Raw genomic sequence first — 15,360 nt, forward strand, 5'->3', positions numbered from 1 at the left:
GCCAACCCTCGCGAGCTTTACATCGTCCCCACGGCCGCCCGCTGCTGAGCGGCGGCCTGCCATTGGCTGCTGGGCGGCGGCGGCCCCGCCCCGTCCGCTCTCTCCCCGGCGAGGCGCAAGGAGAGGGAGGGAAGAGAGGGGCTGCTTGAAGTTAAGATGGCGGCGCGTGTGAGAGCGGGGCGCTGACCGAACCCTTTCCCGCCGCCGCGAGCTCCCCGCTCCCGTGCACGCCGCTGACCAGCCTCTCGCTCTCCCCTCGCGCCGAGCGGAGGCTCCCGAGTGTGAACGAGACACCCAGCGGCACTCCGGAGGGGGCGCCAAGCCCTCCTGCCCTCCCTCCCCCCCCCCGCCCGCCGTCGCCCGTCCTTTCTCCTCCGCCTCCTCCTCCTCCTCCCCCCCCTCCTCCCCCCCCTCCCGCACCCTCCATTTCCTCCTCGCGCGCCCGGCCCCTGCCCGCCTCCCTCGAGGGAGGGGGAGCGAAACATGACATCGATCCACTTCGTGGTGCACCCGCTCCCGGGCACCGAGGACCAGCTCAATGACCGGTGAGGAGGGAGAGCGCGCGAGGGGAGGCCACTCGGGGGCCCCCGGGATGGGGGGGGACAGAGGAAGCAGGAGAGGGGGAGGAGCCCCCGTGCGTGAGGGGAGGAGCCCCGCGTGTTGGGTTGACGGGAGTGAAGGGTTGGAGGTGGAATGTGTGTGGGGGGGGGGACACTGCTCCTTCACCCCCTCCCCGGGATTTTGTTTATTTCCCCCACTCCTTTTCACTTTACTCGTTGTGAGCGTCAACAAGGTTCTCCGCCTGGGTTGCAAATGCAAGAGCCGCCTCGTGCATTAGGACGCTTAACCCCCCCCCCCAAATAACCGATAAATAAATAGATAAGTGAAGCCGCGGGTGTCAAAATGAGAGACACGGTCCCATGCATACTTACCCAGGTGCAACGATCCCGTTGGATCCTGGGTTAAACGTGGGTATAGGATCCGGCTTGGAAACGTGTTGGTTTTGCTTTTGTCTCTGGGTTTGCAAAAGGTGGGGTTGAGCAGACTCTCGGGTCTTCTCTCCCCGGCATTGAATAAAAACTTCGACTGACAGTGCGATTTCGCGTGGGGTTTCACGCTGTAAGCATCGTGTAACTTGGCCTCTTCTGATGGTGTGTATATTTTAACTCTGGCGCTACGGGAATCTTGACCGCAATGGAAATTTAGCTATTTCGAACGTTGCACGCCATCAGATAAAATTCTGAAGGACTCTTCCATCTTATCTCGAAGAAGCTGCTAATCTTGTCTGTCTTAAGCGTAGAAAGCAAAGGAGCAAGACTAGGTTTTGAATTAAATATGCTTTTAAGAGGGAATTTGCAACTAAGTGATGGGAAACGGATAGGTAAGTCAGTAAGTTTATTGTGGCTGCTGTTCATGCAGGGTAGATCTATGAAATAGGCTTGATTGCATTGAGGTTGACAGTCTTGAAACTGCTAAATGTGTATGATTGGGAGCATAATGGAAAGCCTTAATTGCAAGCAATTTGAGATTTCCAGTAATGTTTAACTTTCTGTATTACAACACAAAAATAATTTTGTTACAGTTAACATGTAGCTACTTCTTTACTTCTTTTTTAAATAGCAACAGAGATAGTAGACATTTTTTTCTGTATTTGTACTCTCTGGGCCTTTATTAAATTTGATTATGGTCCAAGTCTATGCTGTTATTGTGCAGCACAATCTTAAGCATATTTACTCAGAAATAATACCCCTGTGTTTTGGTGGGGCTTATTCCCAGATGAGTGTTCATAGGATTGTATGCTTATCTAAGAAAGATGTCTGAAAAAGGTTTCAGTAGAAAATGAAAAGCTAAATATTTAACAAGTAACGTACATCAATGTGAGGATTACATCTTATTCAAACTATTACGGGCCTGCCTGTCTGGGTGTGGTTTCTTTCTCTTGAATGACCTGGTGACACATTTAACACTGCAGTGAGTGTCATGTGCTAAGAGAAACACCACCTCAGAGATTGGCTGCAGCCTCAGTAATGTCTATGAATTTGGCATGTTTCTGTCATAGAAGGGTGGAGATAGGACATTAATAGTGTGAGGCAAGTACACCAGCATCTTCATGTAACTTCTACAGCCATGTTCTAAATATGTTTGCCTAGAAATATATCCCACTGGGTCCCATGGTATTTGGTTTCTTCCTGGTGACACAGATTATGGCTGTAACTTTAGAATCGTAACCAAATTGTTCATGAAGTTGTGATAGTGAGGAATGCCAATTTTAGTGCAGACCTAAATGTACAAAACACGTTATAAAATGGCTGTTGGTAGCTATAACTTCTTAGCAACAAATGATTATTTCATAAATTCATAAAATTACTTCATAAATATGGGGATTTGTTTTTGAATTGTTGGAAAAGCATAGATTTGGTTTCATTTATGCAAACACTTTTAAAGGACAACTCTATTACGGTTGTTCATTTTTACTGACGTAATAACAAATGCTCACAAGGATAGAACATGTTTGACTATTGCAGAGCTTTTTGGTCTGATTGCAGAGAAGCTTAGGTTGGCATACATGATTCTTCCTACCCTTTTTATTCTTGAGACAACCCTGTCAGTTAGGTTAGGACAGGGGTCAGCAACCTTTTTCAGCCGTGGGCCGGTCCACTATCCCTCTGACCATGTGGTAGGCCGGACTATATTTTGGAAAAAAATATGAATGAATTCCTATGCCCCACAAATAACCCAGAGATGCATTTTAAATAAAAGCACACATTCTACTCATGTAAAAACATGCTGATTCCTGGACCGTCCACGGACCGGATTGAGAAGGCGATTGGGTCACATCCGGCCCATGGGCCTTAGGTTGCCTACCCCTGGGTTAAACTGTGAGGAAGTGACTGGCTGAAGTTCACACAGTGAGTTTCACGACCAAGTGGGGATTTGACCTAGGGATTCCCTGGCCATTGTTAGACACCTGATAACTACTGCACCATGTATCTGTTTGCACTATCAAAATGGCTCCCACTAATTAATGATCACAATTTGACCGTTGGAAAAATCAGGTTATTTTTGTGTACCTATTTCAATGCTGTGTGAATTGGGTTTTTTTATGTTGATCGCATGAAACCAGAAGCAGATGAGTAATAAATATTAATTTTACCTTTTGGGTATATATTTTCTTCTCTTATGTAGAAGGGTATTAATATCAAATACCCTTTTGAGTCGACATGCTTGGTGCCATAGCACTTGTGACTTGTAATCATGGTGACTTAAGAGAGGGGAAGCTCTTCTATATTTAAAAGGTGTTGAAAAGCCTCTCTACTCAGGAATTAGGGATTCAGAATGTCTCCCTTGGTGAGGGTAAGCAGGGTTTTAGTTCTGATTCACAGGGCAGGAGATGGAATACAGTACAATTTAGGATTGGTAAACCAACATTTTCCTGCCTGTTACTATCCCGCTTTTGACCATGTATTTTGGTGTACAGCATCATAAAGGGATAAAATAAATTGGGACCACAAGTCCATAGGTTTCCTGTAACAGTGGTGTACTATCATGTTTTGTGACACTGCCTGGAGCAGCTGTTTATTTGCGTATATGCTGCTTCAGCGTTAGGATCTAACTGTTAAATCAGGCCATTCTTTACCGATTAAAAAGCATGTGCCTTCAGTAGAAGATGGTTGAAATTAGAATCTAGATATGTTTTACTAAGCTTTGTTAATATGTAATGTGTATCAGCACAGTTTACTGTGTCTAGCAGACAGCCATTACAAACATAAAAATAAGAAGAAGAATGCAACAAGAATACAAATATCTGCCATTGTAATGTTTTCCTTCCCCTACCAGCCAACAAAAACGTGTGGCAGGGAAATTAAAAATGTCATGTTTATGAAACATGGGCTAAGTATTATACATTAAGAGGGAGCGATGTCCAGCATGATCTGGGAAGGTGATTTTGGCAACAACTCTGTGTTTCCGCTTGTGTGTAGTGCCTTTGGAACTCTCCCTACTTTTCCAAAATTCCATTACACTATTTAAAATATCTTCATGCTTAGCTAGAACAGGGTATTCTGCAGTTATCTAGATACTGTAGATTGGATCTGGACTGAGTTAGTTAAACTTAAGTCCCATTGAAATTAGAGAAGCTTAATTACTTGTTCCACTGATTTCAGTGAGACATACATTCAGCTATTTTTCTTTGGATTCAACCGTATATATTTTGCTGAAATCTTACATAGTTTGAGGTCTAAAAGTTTGGAGCTCACATTGGGCTGTGGCTCCTAGAGACAGCACCCTGAGGACAAAACATTCACCAAACATTCTCAAACGGTTTTAAAGGAGCATAGCTGGGAACCTCTACTCTATGCTTTCAAGAAGCTATAACAGATAAGGATGCAGTCCACAGTATTCATTAATATCAGTGTTAATCTTGATTTCTGCTCCAATTCAATTGAAATGATTGGAGATTTTATGCTACAAATACCTGGCATATTGATGTATTGTTCTGCTCCCCCAAGAATTTTGAGACATATACTCTGGACAGTGTTAGTTTTAATTTACTCCCTTATTAACTCCCTGGCTCCCAAAGTTTGTTTACAAATAGACTTCATGAATGTGTTTAATAAAGATACACACACACACTTCTTCTGGGTGGTTACCTAAAAAAACCCAAATACAACTTTGAACCTGTCCAGTTTTCCACTTCATAATAGGACTCTAGATGACATTAATGAGCTTGAAACAATATATGATGTGGCTTTGGAGTATGCATGTGACACATGGGTAAGTGGGACCAATCCCAGATTTTATGTAGTTTGTGCACATCAACCCTAATTTTTCAGAGTCCCCTACAGTGAAGAATCCCTACTTCTCTTATCTCATGATTAATCCACAGCCTATTACTATTCTCATAGTTCCCTTCTGAGCCTTTTCTGGTTCGTAACATTTTTCTTTAATTGCGACACTTAAAAGGGAACAGGATACTTTAAAAGAAGGTATTGGTGGCATTAAGTAATTTTACTGTTTCAGGGACTTGGATATAATGGGGGCCATAAATTTTGTCTGGTCTTGGTGGCTGACCAAAAATTTGATTTCTGAAACTTTGCTCCAATCCAGGGCTCAGGATTTTGTCCCTGACCTTGTGGTGCCCCCTCTGAAATACAGCAGGACTTTGGGGTATTTCCCAGGTGGGAAAATGTCCATGGAATCATGCTGTGTCGAAGTGTGGTACAAAAATAAGCCTGCCTTTTTTGTAGTGGGAGCTGTAGAGGAAAACTTGTTTTGGTGATGCCCTTCAGAGGTGTGTGAAGTACCTTGGAAGTACAGTCTTTAGCTTTCTTCCAACTGTGTGGGCTATGAAGGGAGTCTCAGCAAGGATTGTCCCTGCAGTGGTGATCCCTGCCCCCTCTCCAGATTGGGAGAAAGCCTGGGACTTTCCACACTCACCAGCTAGAAAAATGCCAGCTGCTCAGAGTAAGAATATGACTAGGTGGAAAGAGCTTCATACATTAGAAAAGTATTGGTTCCCCCTTCCCTCCCCCCAGGCCATCAGCACATCACAAGTAGAAAGTGTGGGAAAGGAGGATAGTAAATTTGAACTTATTCACTCTGGCATTGTCATGGTCCTCCGTGCACCAGTATTGGTTTAGTCATGCTGGCTCCATGACCCAGAAAGCTGTCTGTGGTCAAGCGCTGGCTCCCTCGGCCTGAAAAGTGAGATGACTGCGGCAATCCCATAGTCTCCTTTGACTGGACTTAACCGTCCAGGGGTCCTTTACCTTTTTTTTTTTTTTTTAACAAGGTTACTCTTCTTCTTGGTGGTTTTATTTCCTAACCTTTAGTAAATCACAGTCTTCCCCTTCTCATTATGAGATCACCTTGTTGAAAGGTTAGCAATTGTATTGTTGAAATGAACACAGAGAAAAATGTATTACCAGTGAAATGTATTTTTGATCTAACTGCAATTCATGTTAACCGCTCCACTTCTGATTTCCTTTCACGTCTTATGTAAGGCAGGCATAAGGCAGGTGTTTCAGAGTACAAGTACAGGAGCCTGTTTTGTGAGGGGGCTTACCCTATATTTGCACAGAACAGAAAGGGGGGGGGGAAACAATGACACAAAAACATGAAGCACAAATGTAATCCACATCGTGGAAAATACTAAAACACTTGCAGTCATTGCCTGTTGCAGCAGTGGCTAACTTTATTAGCCTGGAGTCTGGAATATGTCTAGCCAGACTGCTTGAGGCCCAGCCATGGCATTAATAATATCCCTTCCCAAGTAGTTTGCACTGGGAGAGTTTGCCTTCTCAAACTAAATAACCTTGAAAATTGTCTTCACATTGCCTTAGGCGGCATGCTTGGTGTAAATGGCTTTCTTGGACTGGTAGTGTTGCCTCCTGAGAGCAGTGCTGATGATGCAGATGCCTGTAGGGCAGCCTCGTAGCCAGCTTTCCTTGTTAGGTGGGGCAGCCACATTTCGAGATGGGGTGTTTTGGAGGGGCATAGTGCTAGCCAATCCCGCTTCTTCAGTGTGGTGTAGTGGTTAGGAGCGGTAGTCTCGTAATCTGGTGAACCGGGTTCGCGTCTCTGCTCCTCCACATGCAGCTGCTGGGTGACTTTGGGCCCGTCACACTTCTTTGAAGTCTCTCACCTCACAGAGTGTTTGTTGTGGGGGAGGAAGGGAAAGGAGAATGTTAGCCGCTTGAGACTCCTTCGGGTAGTAATAAAGCAGGATATCAAATCCAAACAACAACTCCTCCTCCTCCTCCTCCTCCTCCTCCTCCTCCTCCTCCTCCTCTTCTTCTTCTTCTTCTTCTTCTTCTTCTTCTCTGATGGAGAAGAGGTGAGGGCCAGTCCAAAGGAAGGAAAAGGCAGTGAGAGAGCAGGTTAACTTACATAATGGGATACGTAAAAGTCATGTTAACAGAGCATTTAGTGTGAACACCAGGAATTAGATGACTGGCGTATTTTTTGTTTGACCTGAGGGATAGCTCAGTCAGCATTAGACTCTTAATCTCATGGTTGTGGGTTATTGGGTGAAAGATGCGTGCATTGCAGGGGATTGGACTAGATCAGGCTTCCTCAAACTCGGCCCTCCAGACGTTTTTTGGCCTACAACTCCCATGATCCCTAGCTAGCAGGCCCAGGGGTCAGGGATGATGGGAATTGTAGTCTCAAAAACATCTGGAGGGCTGAGTTTGAGGAAGCTTGACTAGATGATCCATAGAGTCTCTTCCAACTCTATGATGCTAAGGATGTTATGGATACAGTGAACAAGGCTATGAAAAGGTGTAAAACAAAATAGAATAGTTTATGCTATAACTTAGAAAGTAAAAACCTGTGTGGAGTGGTGCTGAGGACAAATGAATCGCCTTGAGATCTTATTAAGAAGAGTAGTACAGTGGTACCTCGGGTTAAGTACTTACTTCGTTCCGGAGGTCTGTTCTTAACCTGAAACTGTTCTTAATCTGAAGCACCACTTTAGCTAATGGGGCCTCCCACTGCTGCCGCGCCGCCGGAGCACGATTTCTGTTCTCATCCTGAAGCAAAGTTCTTAACCTGAAGCACTATTTCTGGGTTAGCGCAGTCTGTAACCTGAAGCATATGTAATCTGAAGTGTATGTAACCTGAAGCGTATGTAACCCGAGGTACCACTGTATATTCATCTAATAAATAAAAAAATCGAATAAAAATAATGCATAACCAGGCTCAAAAGCTTGACTTTGCCAGTAGCTACAGTCTTCTTTCACCTAATTCTTCATGAACTGAGCTACTTTGGACAGGGCAGTGAGCTTAGCTTTAATGCTGGATTAGGTGTCTCAGCTTTAGATTCCATATGAAAAACAAACTTTTCCATAGATCTTCCTTTCTGTTGGACGGTCAAGGATCTTTTGTTTACTGTTTGCTATATAAAGGACTAAAAGGCTAACAGTGATTGGAAACTAATTATAGAAATCCATTGGATATTTTTTTTACTGGTTGCTGGGTTGATATTTCTTCCCAGAAACCTTGGAAAGGCCTCATACTGAGCTGCACGTACTGGGAAAATCAGAAATTAGGCCTCTTACAGCAGAACCAGCCAGCCAGCCAACTGTAGATTGCACAGCAGTGTTTTTATTCCTCTAGGCTTGTTTTCATCCTTTGCCGTCTAGCATCACAAGAAAAAGAAGAAAAAAATAGCCATTATGAGTGAGTGCTTTAAAGGACTGAATAATTACTTGGGGTAGATGTATTTTAGCTCGCTTTAGGTTGCCTCATTATTTCACCTTTTTGCAATAAGCGCCCAGTCCTCCTCTACTCATCGTAATAACTGCAGAATAAACTAACCCTCACTTCTTACAACAAGCACTCAAACATTCTTCTTGATTGCTGGCTGGGTAGACAACACAACTAAAGCTGAAAAACAGAGCAAAGGAAAGTCCAAGCGGTGGAATGTAACTTTAGCCCATAATACAAATTTAAATATTGTTCTCTTTGAGTTAAATTACTGTAGGGGCTGTTTTTCTGCAGGATCACTTAATTAAAGGGTTATTGTGATCATGAAGAATCTACCCTCAGTCAGGGAAAGTCTTTGGGGGCTTTTCTAAATGTGGCTTTTGTTGTGTACTCATCCTGCTTTCTTCAGTGAGCTTTTCAGAAGTCCTGTCTTAAATTGCTCATGTCGTTAAAATGAGCTTTCATTCTTTAAATAGAGGCTGTCAATTGTTGTGTCACAAATTTAAATTTTTTTTTCTTTCAAAAACATATATCCTTGGAATGGAGTGGGAATAAAGCAGAACTTTGGGTGATGGTGCGCTCATTTGCCCCAGCCTGGCTAGAAGGCTGTTGTAAGACAACTGCTCATTTCCCAGTGGCAGGGCACTTGCTACTGAACAGGAAGACACGTTAACAGTAAGGTTGGCCCAAGTAGGTAAGGAGGGGCATACATAAAATGAGGCTGAATGCATTTGTGCACAGCTGTTCCAGCTGGGGCCAATGGGAATTGTAATCTGAAACAGTGTTTGGAATTCACCAGGTGCATTTTGCACCTGGCTATTGGCCATTTGCGACCAAGTGATGATGCCCGGGCACCAGGATGGTACCTGATGTCTCCACCATCTAGAGGTCCATGCCTGGGGTCCTTGGATCTTGGCTGTTTTCACATACTAGCAGCACATCCTATCCATTATATTTTATCTGCAGCATCAGAGTGAATTTCAGGAAGCAAAAAGTTGTATTGAAAAATATGACTGTCAAGCCGCCTGGCCCCCAAATGACAACTAGGCACCCCATTTTAGTGACTGTAACCCTGGTTCAAGGTCATGCGGGTGTCCCAGCTCCTGCCAACCTAGGAGTTCGAAAGCATACGAGCGCGAGTAGATGAATAGGTCTGCTATGGCGGGAAGGTAAACAGTGTTTCTGTGCACTCTGGCACCAGTCATGGTGTCCCGTTGTGCCAGAAGCGGTTTAGTCATGCTGGCCACATGACCCAGAAAGCTGTCTGCAGACAAATGCTGGCTCCCTTGAACTGAAAGCAGAGATGAGTGCTTTATCCCATAGTCGAATTCGACTGGACTGAACTGTCCAGGAGTCCTTTACCTTTACCTTTTTACCTTAAGGAGCCATTTGGTGTTCAGCCTATATATCTGAGTTTCTAACACTCACCTGAAGGCTACCAAGTTGGCAAAGGCTGGTGTATCGTGTGATCAAACTAAAAGAAAGATGGGTACATTATACATGCTTTACCTCCTTGCAAATCGTGTTTTTCATGGTGTGTTTGAAGTTACTTATGCAAGAAGACCCGTGCATAATGAAGAAAACAGAAAATATCCATGGTTCAGCTCTTATGTTGTCTTGTTTATATAATGCTTTGAATTTATATTGTGCTTTATAAAGTACAATACGACAGGCTCCCTTCTAAAACCACTTTAAGTTTATCACAGAAAGTGAGGGACGACGACGACGACAAAGTAAAAGTAAACGGGAAGAACATGCACTTGTTTCAATTGTACGTACTTGAGTTTAGTAGTATGGCAGCTAAGGGATTTTGACAAAGAATTCATGCAAAAGGTGGACTTTGAGGAGGAATTTGAAGGAAGTCAGGTTGGCATCAGACAGATACCTGGCACTGCAAGAGGGCAGAGTTTGAGGCACAGGAGAACTACAGATAATGGAGTGCTAGAGCTAGAAGAGCAAAGAATATGTTGGCTAGGAGAGTGGCGACATAAAGGGGTGCTCAGCAACCCTGATAGATGAGTCCATTTTTAAAGCTGCTAACCGAATGCTATTTATGCATCATGTTCTGAAGGCACAGGAGGCCTCTACCTTGGTTTGCAACTGTTTTGGATTACAACCACGTCAAATCTGGAAGTGTGTGTCCCTTTTTTTGGATTACAACCCATTTTGGGGGGAGGCCTCATTGGCAAAAGGGCGCCTTGGGTTACAACCTGTTTTGGTTTACAACTGGACCTTCAGAACAGATTATGGTTGTAAACCAAGGTACCACTGTACCTTGCTTACGCTAAGCATATCTGGCTCTGTTCAGTACCTGGATGAGTGATTGCCTTGGAATTGCATGTATTGGGTTGCAAGACAGAAAATCAGTGGAATATAAATGGAAAAGAATTAGAACAATGTTCATAACTTAACCTGTCTCTTGACCACGGGAAATCTCAGCTACTAATCTGGTTCTGAGGTTTCACTCACCATGAGCATTTGTTATATCATTATAAATAGATTTATTAATAGCCAAGGTAAATTTTGGTCAGAAATGTGTTGCTTGACTGAAACTTATTAATGCTAAAAGATCCTTTGTTTTCTCTTGCAGGTTAAGGGAAGTTTCAGAGAAGCTCAACAAATACAACTTAAACAGGTGAGATAGCGTTATAGGTTATAACGTCAAAGGAAGAGTAACTTTAGGGCAACCTTCCCCAACTTCGGGTCCCCCAGAATATTGTTGGACTGTGGCACCCATCATTCCTAGCTAATATGGCCAGTGATAAGGAATGATGGGAACTGTAGTCCAACAAAATTGGAGGACCGGAGGTTGGATAAAGCTGCTTAGTTGTTCAGTGTTTGTATTCACCATTTCCAGAATTAGTAACTTTGTCTCTATATTTGTTTTGCTACTCGGCTAACTACATAAGTCTTGTTGCCCAAGTCAATGCAGAAAGGAAGAGCTCCTGATGTACTTGTGATGGTCAAAGTGCCATGTGGATGTGGTTTTGTATTTCATTGGTATACAAATTAATTATTTGATCTTGTGGTTTTTTTTTTTTTTTTGGTCTTGTTTTAAATGTCTTGTTTGTTTTTGTGTTCTTAACTGTTTTTAATTATGTATAAATCACCTAAGACGGTTGTTTAGAAGGTGATTAGTAAATCAATATTGGTGATGATGATACTTGAAATTCAGCATTAAAAATGAGTTTAGCACTTAAATGAATTGAAGTGCATAGGCAGGGTTAAAACTGGCTGCTGCTGTATATTTCACAGCTATTGTCAGAAAATAGCACTTGGGGAACACCGCTTCATAAAGATATGTATTGGAAAATACATTATTGAAATGTAGTATAATGTTCCCTGGTGGCTTTTAACATTTTGTTCTTTCTCGTCTTATGGCTGAAAATACATTGGGTTGCTGCAACTAATGTTCATCTTTAATCAGTTTCAGATGTTACAGCTATATTCATTATACATTCCATATGCCACTTGGTTTATTTCTCAGAGTTAAGGAGTCTTTAAAAATGTTACCTATGCTTGCTTTCTGTTTTCAGCCACCCCCCTTTGAATGTATTGGAGCAGGCCACTATTAAACAGTGTGTGGTGGGACCAAATCACGCTGCATTTCTCCTTGAGGTAATTTGTTCAAAATACGTTTGAGAAAAATATTGTGCTGATACTTAATTCATATAGTTAAATATAGCTTTCCCAATCTCAATTAGACCAACTTGACCCACAGCTGAAAACTTTTATTTTTTGCATAATTAAAGTTTAGTATTGTTTCAATATTGGACACTCTCTCTTTTAAATCTAGGATGGTAGAGTCTGCAGGATTGGCTTTTTAGTTCAGCCAGACAGATTGGAATTGGGTAAACCTGATAATAATGATGGGTAAGAACTACTTTTGTTGTGTATTTAAGAAGTATCTAACAAATTTCTCCTGGTATTTTGATTCTGAACCGTCAACAGAATTGAAAATGGAAACGGGAGGTGGGAGAACCATATTTTTGGGTGTCTTGCTTTAGCAAACTGGTAATGGCTGTACAGACCTTAGCAAAATTAAGGCCAATCTAATGACTTATTTTATATTAAATGATGAGAACGGAATCTTACAATCCTAAATATAGGTGCCATAATGAGTTATTTCAGATCATTTATTTCAGTAATCGCTCAAGTTTGAGATTACATTTTTACATATTTACCACTTGCTAGGGTATGTTTTCTGGATCTACATTGTTAGTACTTGACTCAAAATTAATTTTTTGGGAACTATTATCTGATACGTTTAATGTTTGGTTTAAACAGGTTTTTGGGCATTACACACGATTATATTAATTTATAATCTAATGCATATTCATTTATACAGACACTTCACAATCTTACCATAATTCCTGACACTGAATTGTTCTTTTTTTAGTAGGACATCATTTTGTCAACCACCAAATTCATTAGGCATGCTTCACATGCCTTTTCTTTTTTCATATTCGAGCATCATATACTGCAGCTAAGTATGGAAGATTCCCCAAGGGTGTTGCTTAAGCTGGTGTGTTACCAGACTAAGTCCCTGATAATTTAAACCTGGGATTCCAGGCTTTGTTCGTAACCCATTTGGGATTGTATTGTGACTGATCTACCATCTTTTACTTTCAGTTCAAAGTTGAGCAGTGGCTCAGGGGCAGGAAGGACATCCAGGCCAGGCAGAACTAGTGATTCCCCATGGTTTCTGTCTGGTTCTGAAACTCTGGGCAGACTGGCAGGCAACACCCTTGGGTAAGTTTTGATAGGGTTGAGGCTACCATCTGTTTGCGCTTGGTTATGTGTGGCTACACATAACATTGTCTCCCGTATGTATAAGACCACCGAAATGCAGAAGTAGCTTAGCTAGCTTTTTGGAAAAATGCTATTAAGCTGTTAAGTTTGGAATGTTAAATCTATAATTGCAAGCAATCTAATTTACTTTAACCGTAATAAAAACATGTCTGCTACTGTGGGTAGTCCTTTTAGATTTTTTCCCCCTGAATAACAATGACTTCATTTTAGAGGAACATTATTGACTCAAAATGTTGCATGAATCTTCTTTGTAGTACGGAACTAAAATTAAAAATACAAATGAAAACATTTGTAGGAAAAATATCTGCATGAGTGTCATGACCTGTATTTGGACATATTTGTTATTTATGTTGTTGAAGAAAGCTAGCATGATTTAGAAGTAAACAGGATTTCTAGTTAAACCTGCTGCATTTGTATCACATCAGCAACAATTGTTAGTACCTTCTCAAGAATGGTTTATTACTTCAGTTTCAAGATATCTGAACAGCCTCATGTTTGGATTGTGCCAAGTGTCTTCAGTTAATAAAATATTATATTAAAACAAGCCCTATCTTCAGCCTAGAAAAAGAAAAAAGCATAAATAATATCCTACATTTCTACTAATACAAATATTTCAAAATAAATTACCTCTTATTATTGGTAAAGATATTTATATTGTGCCCTTTCTTCCAAAGGAGATATTTACTGGAAGGATTACTATTTCTGAAGCAATTTATAATTTTAACCAATATATGGCCACTAAGATGTGGTAGTATTTAAATGTTTTGCATAGAAAATGTCATATTTAATAGGGGGAGTTCTGTTTTAATTATTTGTAGTGTGGCGGTCTGATTCTGTAACTCAGAACGTATGGCTCTTGGATATGAAAACTTAAACATATTGATCTTTTGCACATGCATGCAATGCCTTCATTGTTAATAATTTCAGAAGTTGGCTGGAATGTAGATTAAAAGTAAAAGCTGAAAGTAAAGAAGTGACTCTTAATGCAAATTAGCTTGTGAATTTATATTCTTTGGAGTCTTTCAAAGAAATTGCATTTGCAAAACTGCTGTACAGAAAAGATGCCATTGTATCAAGCATTCTAGCTTCATTTTAAAAGGCTAGTGAATCACATGGCTAGTGTACCGTAGTCAACAGTTAAATTCAGATGCATGATAGCTTGTAAAATAGCTCAAACATATAAATCTATTGCCGTTTTTAAAATTCCCCAGGAGTCGCTGGAGCTCGGGTGTCGGAGGAAGTGGAGGAGGATCCTCTGGTAGATCATCAGCTGGAGCTAGAGATTCCAGGAGGCAAACGCGAGTTATTCGAACAGGACGTGATAGAGGATCTGGGCTCTTGGGTAGTCAGCCCCAGCCAGTGATTCCAGCATCTGTTATTCCAGAAGAACTCATTTCACAGGTATGAATCTTTCTTGTGATGAAATATTTCAAAGTTGTGGAAAAGGAGTAACTGGGAGATGCTTGCTTATTTCTTTATTTATTTTGCAAGTTTCTTACATATATGTATATATATTGGAGGAAGATGGGATGCTTCTGTGCCCTTAGATGTTCACAATGTTTGGAAACATGAGAAAAAGCAGAGTATCTGCATCAGATTCATGTAAAGCTAAGGTTGACTGTGAGCACATTTTGGTTTGTGGTCTTGAGACTGGAATATTTTGAGTCAGCCTTTGAAAAACACCTGGCCCAAATTTCAGTAAATAAAGAAATAAACACCACCCATAATGCAAGTCACTTATTGTTCAAACATTTGGAAAAACATTTGTGTTGACGATTCTCTAAAGATTAGCAGGCATACTACAGATTATTGAGAAGGAACAATTTCCGTTGACATGAGGGTTAGCAAGAATTTTAAAAGTAGGTTAGTTGGTTAGTATTTCTTTAGTATTGTGTAAAGATGATGGAGCTTGTTCAGGCCTTTGAGACTAGTCTAATTGGCCCTGGACTCCCAGGGATAATTGATAATTGCTCTGAGATTACGTTCTGTTTCCTATAATGCCTGTGGGTAAATTTCTTCAGACACTGCACACGTTTGTATTATTTTTATGCTTTCTTTCTGTTGGTATCTTCCTCCACCCCCTCCAGGGCACCAGAACACTTTGATTTTATTCACATTGTTAACTAATATTCTCTAATGGTAAATTCACATCTTCCTTGTAAATTGATAATCGCTTTTCTAATTTCTTAGTTTTAGTATATTTATAAGAGGCAGACTTTGTGCTATATGATACACGCTGACATATTCAGTATAGCCAAGGAATAGAGAAGCACAACAGTCCCTGAAAATCATTTTTATCTGGCAGGATATTTATCCCTGCCGTATCTGTACTGAGTTACT

At 41.4% G+C, this 15,360-nt stretch overlaps 1 protein-coding gene across 8 annotated transcripts in view; it reads left to right on the forward strand.

Moving 5' to 3' along the window:
• Positions 1–390: 390 nt before the first annotated feature.
• The window catches only part of UBR5 (ubiquitin protein ligase E3 component n-recognin 5), a 65,547-nt gene continuing 50,577 nt past the window's right edge, over positions 391–15,360 (forward strand). For 7 of the 8 annotated variants that reach the window (XM_081013183.1, XM_081013186.1, XM_081013185.1 and 4 more), the window contains exons 1-6: positions 391–545; positions 10,799–10,843; positions 11,745–11,826; positions 12,005–12,081; positions 12,841–12,960; positions 14,232–14,421. In XM_081013183.1, the coding sequence (XP_080869309.1) occupies positions 484–545; positions 10,799–10,843; positions 11,745–11,826; positions 12,005–12,081; positions 12,841–12,960; positions 14,232–14,421 (576 nt within the window). In that variant the 5' untranslated portion in view covers positions 391–483. The remainder of the gene's footprint in view (positions 546–10,798; positions 10,844–11,744; positions 11,827–12,004; positions 12,082–12,840; positions 12,961–14,231; positions 14,422–15,360) is intronic. The other variant, XM_081013188.1, reaches the window with a different exon arrangement.

This window comes from Podarcis pityusensis, assembly GCF_964106645.2.
Source record: "Podarcis pityusensis genome assembly, chromosome: 7".
NCBI lineage: Eukaryota > Metazoa > Chordata > Lepidosauria > Squamata > Lacertidae > Podarcis > Podarcis pityusensis.